Below are 9,957 nucleotides of genomic sequence, written 5' to 3'. Positions count from 1 at the left end.
CCAAAAATACAAGACATGAGGCTTATTGTTACACGGCTTTTTAAAAAAAGTGATAGAAAACCATGTAAGAAAATAACTTGATTGATTTCTCTTTCCAAAGTTGTGCAGACTTAAAAAAAAATCAAAACCTTCGTGGATAAATATTAAGATCTTAAAGTTATTTTTATGATTTGTTGGGGGGCTAATCTTTTCTCCCCATGGAAACACATATCTGAAACTAAAAGGGAATCAACATATGATCAATACACAATGAGTTTGGCTTTGTACAAAAGTTCTGTGATGGTTATGAATAAAGCAAAGTCAGTTTGAATTAGAGAAAGAGGATTATTCTCTCGCTTACAGTAATAAATTCATTGGGTTGTACAAAGCCTATTCATGAGCTTTGGGTAATTCTCATCCCACAAAGGACGTGATGGACGGCATATTTCATGTCCTTGTTGCGTAGGCTGTAGATGATAGGGTTTAAGACTGGTGTCACTACAGAGTATATCAGTGTGATGATCTTCTGCATAGCAATTGAATTGCCAGATGTGGGAGTCACATACATCACTATTATGGTTCCATAGAACAGAGATACCACCACTAAGTGGGATCCACAGGTAGAGAAGGCTTTTCGCCAACCAGCTGAAGAAGAGACTTGAAGCACAGCTCTGAGCAACAGGGAATAGGACCCAAGGATGTAGAAAACGGTGAGGATGATAATAAGAGAGCTCACAGAGTGTAATACATGCTCTATGATGGCTTTAGGGGCACAGGACAGGGCCATCAGTGGGTCCACATCACACAGGAAGTGATCAATGAGGTTGGGACCACAAAAAGGTACTTGGGAAATGAAGAAAATGGGAATTAAATGTCCAAGGAAACCGATGAGCCAACAAAGAGACACCAGAATGCCACAGATCCTCTGGGTCATGATGGACAGATAGTGTAGCGGGCGGCAGATAGCCAGGTATCGATCATAAGCCATGACAAAGAGGAAGAAGCATTCCATTGTGCCCAGGGAAAAGAAGAAGTGGAACTGCATGAAGCAGCCAGAGAAGGAAATGGTCTTGGTTTTGGAAAGAAAATTGACCAACATGTTGGGAACTGTGCAGGTCACACACCAGATCTCTAGGAAGGAGAAGTTGGCCAGGAGCATGTACATAGGGGTATGGAGTTGTGGGTCAAATCTCACCGCACAAATGATGGCCATATTCCCAGTCAGAATCAAGATGTAGACCAACAGAATCATCGAGAAAAGAATGAGCTGCATTTTCCAGGGACCAGGAAAGCCCAGCAGAACAAAGTGTGGTACAGTAGACATCTCCGATTTATTCATGGTCCCCAGACTGTGGAGAGAAGACAAATAGATAATGACAATTGACTCTGTTTGCTGCTGAGGCAGCCTGAAGCTTTTCTTGGGACAGAGAGTTTGATTCATTCAGGCAAACATACAGATATTCTAAAAAAAGTCTTGAATGAATCCTTCCGTGTTCTGAATGAATCTTTTGGCCCTAACTCTTTGTAAATATACACTTCCAGGCTACTTGAACTTTCTATGGCAGTGGACAAAGTCAGAGAAAATTTCATCTTCTTCTGTTATTAAGAAGCCTTGAAATAGAGGAAAAATGGTTTGTCTTTTACCTAATTTTTTTCCAGCGAAGGTTGTTTATACACAGCAATTACTTAGTGCTATTGACATCAAAATGTGATGACATGCTTACTATCATCGAATTTTCTAAAAAATTTGAATGACTTGTGCTTTTACATTATTTTAGATTCTTTCTTTCTTGGAGCCATTTCTATCAGAAGAATTTATTTTCGATCCAATACTTTTGAATGATACTAGAAAAAAAAATCCGTAAGGATATTCAAACGATAAAATTCTTTATGTATATATATATATATATTTAACACATTTAAATTGGACTCCAGCTCATTTGGCTCTTAATCCTTTGTTTTTAGCAATAAAAAAGTCACTATTACTACTTCCGAAAGGCTGATTGTTAATATCTCATCCTTCATAGACATTTAAAAAGATATGTCATTAAAGATAAATATAACCTATGTGATGTGTTGAGAAGGAAATTACAATCACTAAAGAGATTCTTTTCTAAAGTTCTTCTTACTATGGCTGCCACAAGGTTTGCTTAGAATTCACGATTCAGAAGATTTTATTTTAGTTCATTTAAAAAACAGCCCCCAAAACAACAGAGTACAAGAGAATCAAAGATATTGTTTCAAAGAAATATTATTCACCCATGTTACACAATTTCCCCTTGTTCCCTTTAGAACACCATTACCAAAGGAGGTTTCTTTTTAAGAACAACATGTAACTCAGAGAAAAGAGCACAGCAATAGCTTTAACATATTAGAATCTCCAGAAAAATTTAAGAAGATAACTTTAACTTTTTGACTGATAAGAGGAAAATATACCTTAAAAATATTTTTCATATAAGTGGTGTATTTTGTGACTAGGTTGATTTAGTTTCCTGTATTGAACAAAGGGTGAAGGTATATAAATAAGAGTACTTATTGAAATAATCAAATTGAAAAAAACCCTTCTATTCAATGTGGTTATATGAAATAAGAGAAATATATTATGCATGTTGCAGGCTCACTAAATTCATAAGGCATAAAGTTTAGTAACCTCTGAGCCTATGTATCTAGAAGAAACCATAACCTTTCTATTGGGTTGGTTATGTCAAACCAGGTTGTAGTCTAACAGACAAGAAACCAAGAAGAGAAGGGAACTGAAAGATATGTATACACACACACACACACACACACACACACACATATTTTGTTGTTGGGTGCCGTCGAGTTGGTTCTGACTCATAACGACCATACGTACAATAGAACAAAGCACTTCTTGTCCTAAGCCATTCTCACAGTGGTTGCTATTCTCAAGCCCATTGTTGTAACCACTGTGTCAATCCATCTTGCTGAGGGTTTTTGTACATAAAATATATAAATCCTAATTTAAAATGCTTTTTTAAAGGAGGATTTTTGTGAATAGTTAAATTAACCTACACTGATGATCGTTGTGGTGAAGTATCTTGAAAAATGGTTCCCCACCATAGGAGTTCTATCTCCAGAAAACCGACAGCCTTCGAGGCGATTCCCACTCATAGTGACGGAGTAGAACTGCCCCGTAGAGTTTCCAAGGAGAAGCCTGGTGGATTCGAACTGCCGACCTTTTGGATAGCAGCCGTAGCACTTAACCACTACGCCACCAAGGTTTCCAGGAGTTGTATACGTTCTCCATTTTTCTAAGCAAGAAACACAACACTTTTGAGAAAGCAGTGATGCAGAGAACAACCATTATCCCTGGAACAGAGCAGCATCAGCAATGACTCTGAACTCAGAGTCACAGACTTTGACCCAAAATGCAGAAGGCTGAACTCCATGCATTTGAGCCATAGATCGCTCTAGTTGACGTACAAAGAAACAAGCAAAGAAACATAAATGACCTTCCAGAAACTGCTAGTCAGCCACAGGGAAAGCATGAAAAATGAATTTCACAGATAATTTCAAACGTAACGGTAAGAAGTAGTTCCCAATATATTCACCATTAAACCCTGTGGGAAGTCTTACTCCTCATGCTGCCCGATTTGATATAACTATTAAAAAATTTTTTTTCTATCACCTCATCTGAAGGTGCAGATGAGTAATGGACCAAGAGGGGAAAGCTGGTGAGAGGAAACAAACAAACAAAAAAATTCCAGTTTTCTTTTGGTTTCTAGCCTCAGTTGATAGAGTTAGCTCCATACTATTTTGCTCAAATATCTAGAAGAGTCAGATGGTTTCTGGTTACCCAGGGATGACTTTGGCTCCCTTTTTAGTGCACTCATTTTGATGAGTGTGAATTCCCCGTTGATCTAAGTACTTTGTGGGATTTTTTTTCTTTTTTTTTAGTTTTGTTACTGAGCTGAAGAGAAACTGATATTCTTTGGTACTTGAGACCTTGAGCATATTGAGTGAACAAATGTACAGGTGGATAGGCCCAATGTGGTGTATCATAGCAGCGACGCCCATCAGAGGAGACGTCCCATGCATACCATGAAGCTTTCCTAGGTCAGCCTGAAGAGAGTCTGTAGGGAGGTCACAAAGTTTCTCTTCTCCCCTGGCTCTAGTGTGGAAACCCTAGAGAGAGCTCCATGCTTGGCTCTTTTCTCTTCCCTTGCTCCATGAGATTCTCGTGGCCTGTTTCCCACAGAGCTGTGTGGAAACTGAGCTCTGGTCTTATTTTATGGCTTATAGTAGCCACTGTTGAGAATCCTCAAGTCTCTTGTAACTTTTCATGTTTTCCCTAGGGATTTTCTTATTTGTTGCCTTAGGGTTTCCTTCATTTATTTGATAAATTGATCCCTAGGGATTATTAAAAATAATGTGCAATTTTAACTCTAAGGAGACCCTGTAGCCTCCTTGAGCATCCCTCCTTGTGCTTCTCAAACAGGGTATGTGATTTTGTGCCATGAGATACACAAATCCTTCAGTTAAATGTTTTCCCGAAGGGCCAATTTTATTTAGAGAAAATAATTTTATATTATACAAAATACATGCATACTATGGAATAAACCCATTGCTGTCAATTCGATTCTGACTCATAGCAACCCTATAGCACATAGTAAAACTGTTCTTAGGGTTTCCAATGCTGTAATCTTTACAGGAGAAGATGGCTATAGCCGTCTCCCCTGGAGTGCCTGGTGGGTTTGAGCCACTGACTTTTGGTTAGCAGCCAAGTGTATAACCACCGTGACTAGGAAGTATAATTTGTAATGAACTTTAAGATAAAACTTTGGATTTCACAGAATTATTGTTCCCACATGCCCTGTGTTCTCTGACCACTGTTGTCAAGCATGCATTTGTGGAAAGGTTGAGAAACACCCACCTGGAACATTTCTTCCCTTGGCACCCAGAATGTCCTTCTTCCTCACGCACCTCATTCTAGCCCCTGGGGGTCCTCTCATTTTAAGTAGGTTGGCCTCTCAGCTGAAGGTCTTCCTGTTCAGTATGGGGTTTGGGCACAAACATGAAAATCTTGGCGTTGTTTTCTGTGCACACTTTTCTGCCTGAGGCTTTGCCCTACAGCCTTCTGAGAGGCATACATTGCTCTGTGGGTGACATGGAAACCGCTGCATACAAATAAAATATGCTTAGGTTATTGTCTTCCGAGTGATATTAGAGTTGTCATAGTCAGTTTGGGGAGGATGAGTTCTACGTATTTCCTGGCACATCTAGGAAAGAACCATCCGTGAAGGAGGCCTGAAGGGCTGCGGGGTGGCCTCATGTCTTCTGTGGTTGCAATCTGATGGATTTGCTTCTAGTTGTATCAAGTTGTCATTGTCAGGCAAACTTTAAAACTCCTCCTACCAAAGTTAATTTACCACTTGTTTCTGTGCTGTGAATATGGAATATCATTAAGTAGGCAGAAAATGACTGTCACATCTGGGAATGTAGGGGTAATTTCAGTTTGCATGTAGTCTTTAGTCAGCGACAACATGAAAGAATTAGAATAGGTGGGGCTCAGGATTTAGGAAAGCTGATGAACATTTTATGCCATTGTATTAATTATAAAACATTGTTTTAATCTCCAAGATATGTGGTATATAGAACTCAGTCTGAGCTCGTATACTCAAAGATTCTCATATTTGTCTGCAAGTCATAAGTACCTTCAATCCGTATGGAGTGGATCGACATCACAGTTATTATCACAGGTTATCATCAAAGGAAATTTCAAAGTGATTCCTGCTCCAAAGTCGTGTTAATCCAACAGTCTAGCAGAACTTGGCTACATGTATCATATTAGTAATTAAGCTCCTTTTGAAGAGCTAGTATGAGCCGAGCAACCAGGAGACTATTACAGTTCACAGTCCAAGGTGTATTGAAATAAAACAACTAGGAAGCAAGATAAGATTGAATATAGCAGAATTGACTGCTAGATATTGTGGTATTCTTCTCAGTGCTGAACTGCCTGCCCTCAAAACCTGCCTTAGAGTCCCCTTTCCCACAGACACATTCTAGTATGACTTATCAAGTTTTCTCCTGGAGGTGATTAGGCCATTTAAAAAGATTCCAATATAATTAGGATCCAATTCAGTATAAGCAAAGAATAAATTAATGTTTGTTTATATGACTGTTACTCTGCATGAATAACTTGCAGTATTAGAAATCAAATTGAGGAATTTAGATATACATTTGGCTAGTCTTGATGATAGAATCAGTACCCTGGAGATTTATTAATTTATTCATAGGTATTTGGTTTGTGTCTATTGTGTACACTGCCCTGATTTGAGCATTGAGGGGGAAGCAAAAGATATTTAGGTTTTAGTCTTGCTCATAAAAGAACAGCTAAGCATCCCGCAAAATAGTATGCAATTAAACGGTCAAATTGCAGATAAAGATAAGTTCCAGGGAAAGGAGAGTTCAGGGAGACATCAGGTATTATCTCATGGAAGAGAAAGGGTTGATTAAGATTTACTTCAGTAGATAGACAGGGACAAGTGCTCAAGGTCAGGGGAAGCACTACGATTAAAACACCCAAACCCAAAACTAAACCTGCTGCCGTCAAGTCAATTCTGACTCATAGCAACCCTGTAGGACAGAGTAGAACTGCTCCATAGGGTTTCCCAGAAGCAGCTGGTGGATTCAAACTACTGACCTTTTGGTTAGCAGCCAAGCTCTTAACCACTACGCCACCAGGGCTCAGTTGGGAATAAATGTGTTTAAAAGAAGTAAGAAGGCTGATCATCGTGAAGTGCAGGGTTATACAGTGGATAAGGGGGAAGAAGACGGGACCTAGCAGTCTATTGGATAGACTTTGAATGGCAAATGAAGAGTTTGTACTTCATTCATAATTGATAGAGATATGAAGCACACTCTGTTTTTGGTGTGAAAGACAACCTCAAACAATGAAAGATGTCCATTGCTATTTTTTTTTTTTGAGGCTCCTTGGCCCATTGTGTTTAAGAGTATTTATTTTCTGAACTTAGAAGATTCCTCCCTCTCTTGAAAGGCTTCAGGAACATGTGCAATCAATTCCTTTTGCCAGTCTCGATTAAAACCAGCAAAGACACATCATAGAAAAAGTACATATAACATACATATAACAACCCTACATAATTACTCAGTGAGCTATGCATATTTAAAATGTTTTACTGAATGTATCATCAGTGAACTGAACTTGAACTGCCAAAAACCAAACCAAAGCCAGTGCCTTTGAGTTGATTCTGACTCATAATGACCCTATAGGACGGAGTAGAGCTACCCTATAGGGTTTCCAAGGCTGTAAAATCTTTACAGAAGCAGACTGCTACATCTTTCTCCCACGGAGTGGCTGGTAGGTTCTAACTGCTGACCTTTCAGTTAGCAGCCAAGTGCTTTTATCACTGTACCTCCAGGGTCCACTGAACTGTTAAGGAACAGTGAAAGAGAATTCTCTCTCTTAAGTACAAGCCAGAACATGATGTACTGATGCCATTCTCTATTGTTATTATAAATAACACAGGCCAGAAGTGACAAACTCAGTTTCTCTTCCAAAGGTGTCTCAATTTTGGCTAATTCATAATCTCAGGACTTTCTTTAGGGCATCTTTCATGTCCTTGTTTCTGAGACTATAGATAAGGGGATTTAGTAGGGGAGTCAGTGCTGAGTACACCAAAGTGACAATCTTCTGCATCCCTGCTGGGTTCCCTGATGTTGGACTCACATACATAACTATAAGACTTCCACAGAATAGAGACACCACCATCAGGTGGGATGTGCATGTGGAGAAAGCTTTAGTTCGACCAGCTCCAGAGGGAACATGAAGAACAGCTCTGAGCACCAGGGTGTAAGATCCCAAAATGGAGAGGAAAGGCCCGAAGATGGTCGTTGAGTTGAAGGTGTAACAGATAAGCTCAGTAGAAGGTGCAGGGACGCAGGCCAGTGCCAACAATGGGCCTGGGTCACACACAATGTGGTCAATGATATTGGGTCCACAGAAGGGAAGTTGGGAGATAAGGACAATGGGGACTGGATAGCAGAGGAATCCACTCACCCAGCAAACACAGACCAGGATCACACAGAACTTTCCAGTCATGATAGAGGGGTAGTGCAGTGGGTGGCAGATGGCCAGGTACCGATCATAGGCCATAATTGAAAAGAAGAAACACTCAGTTGTGCCCAATGAAAAAAAGAAGTAGAATTGGAGGAAGCAGCCAGAGAAAGTGACCGTCTTAGTCTCAGAGAGGATGTGGAGCAGCATGTTTGGGACAGTGGAGGAAACATACCAGATCTCTAGGAAGGCAAAGTTTCCCAAGAGGATGTATATGGGTGTGTGGAGCCATCTGTCCCATTTCACTGCTCAGGCAATAGCCCCATTCCCCAGCAGGGTCAGAAGATAGACCCCCAGGATTAATGCAAACAGGAAGTTCTGTGTCTCCCTTTGACCAGGGAAACACAAAAGGACAAACTCAGTCACATGCATCGTTCTGTTCTGGGCTCTCAAAGCTGTTCAAGAAACAGAAGAGACCAAGGAATGAGTAATAATGAACATTAGCAGGATAAGCTAAGAATTGGTTGAAAATGTACCAAGCATTTTCACATAGGTTATCTCATTTGGTCTTCCTCATGGCCCCTTGAGCTATAGGAAAGTGTGTTGTATTGTCTTCTTCTTCTTTTTTTTTTAATAGATAAGAAAACTGAAGCTCAGAGAGATTTAAGGAGTTTATTTGAATATGCAAAGCCAGTAATTCCTAGATACACTGGCCTATTTGGAGGTCGTTTTGGAATAAACACCAGTTCATTTAAAATGTTCCTTCAATCCTAAGTCTCAGTTTCAACTTTAATGGTAGCATCAGGGCCTCTTGGATAGCCTACATATAAGTATAAGCTCTGGACCCACTCCTTCATTTTGAAGCAAAATTGAGTATAAATCTGAAACAAAAAAATCTGTTAAGTTGCCTTCTTACTCAGAGTTTCATATGCAGACATCCAATATAAGCAGGTGGGAACGGAGCTAGGTGGTAACCTTGAGCTCCCTTGCCTTCACTGCTCCCAATGAGGTGCTGCAGAACTCTTAGGGTTCTGTAAAGCAGTCCCTAAATCACCACTCTGGTTCCCTCTAGATCACATCTCTCAGGTGGCATCTGGATTTGCTGAACAACCCATTTCCCACTTAAGGAGCCCTGTTTCTCTCAAAGCACTTCCTTATATTGCACAAACTCTGTCTCCCTTATTACTTCTACACACTGATGCTGGGTCTCCTCTTTGCAGCTACTCAAAATAAGTCTAATTCCTCATCCGTGGGGGCAGGGGGATTAAATTACTGAAGACAGCTGTTATGTGCCATTTGCATCGTTTCTTTCGCCACCATTTCCCCTGGCTTGTTTTCCCCATCAGCTCTACTATTCCACAATCCCACAGTCACAGCTGGGCACCTGAGTCACCTTGGTGTTTTGCTGCTGGTAAGTCAATTTTGCTAGTATATACAGCCATGTGCCTTCATTTTTGCCAGGAATAAAGCCCTAAAGACAACAATTTATGTTGCTTCATAATCTTGCTTTTACCTAAATTCAGTAATGAATAGAGGGATCTCCTTAAGATGTACAGAGACCAAAAAGATCTTTCTGATGATGGCTGAATCCGGAGTTGAGAGAAAGCTATAAATCTGAATATTTTGCTAGCAAAGTTCTTGAAATTATTGGTCCCGGTTGATTTCTATGTCCTAAACTTTGCCAGCTAAAACTCAGAATGTTTTGCTAGGTAAGTCACCATCCATATTTTAAGTTCAGCCATACATTGACTTTAAAAATAGAATAAATGACCATATTATTTATTTAGGTCATTGTTAAGATACTCACTGGTAAACATCCTTATGCCATTTGTACCATCTGCAGAGAGCAAGAGGCCTGCTTCTTAGCACTTGATAAAAGCTGGAGCAAACCCAGAAGGATAAATGTCTTATGGCCAAGGTTACTTTGGATATTTGCGTCA

General features: G+C 40.0%; 1 protein-coding gene and 1 pseudogene across 1 annotated transcript; both read right to left on the bottom strand.

Annotated features, from left to right (window-relative positions):
* Positions 1-373: 373 nt before the first annotated feature.
* Positions 374-1,409, bottom strand: LOC100657970 (olfactory receptor 11H7-like). Its single transcript, XM_064291933.1, has one exon. It carries the CDS (start codon positions 1,316-1,318, stop codon positions 374-376), a length of 945 nt encoding a protein of 314 aa, XP_064148003.1. The 5' UTR covers positions 1,319-1,409.
* Positions 1,410-7,528: 6,119 nt separating this feature from the next.
* Positions 7,529-8,518, bottom strand: LOC135232542 (olfactory receptor 11H6-like; annotated as a pseudogene).
* Between the last annotated feature and the right edge of the window lie 1,439 nt (positions 8,519-9,957).

The sequence above is a fragment of the Loxodonta africana genome, chromosome 10 (assembly GCF_030014295.1).
Source record: "Loxodonta africana isolate mLoxAfr1 chromosome 10, mLoxAfr1.hap2, whole genome shotgun sequence".
Lineage (NCBI taxonomy): Eukaryota > Metazoa > Chordata > Mammalia > Proboscidea > Elephantidae > Loxodonta > Loxodonta africana.
The sequence above is the reverse complement of the archived record's forward strand: the minus strand, read 5'-3'. Positions and strand labels throughout refer to the sequence as shown.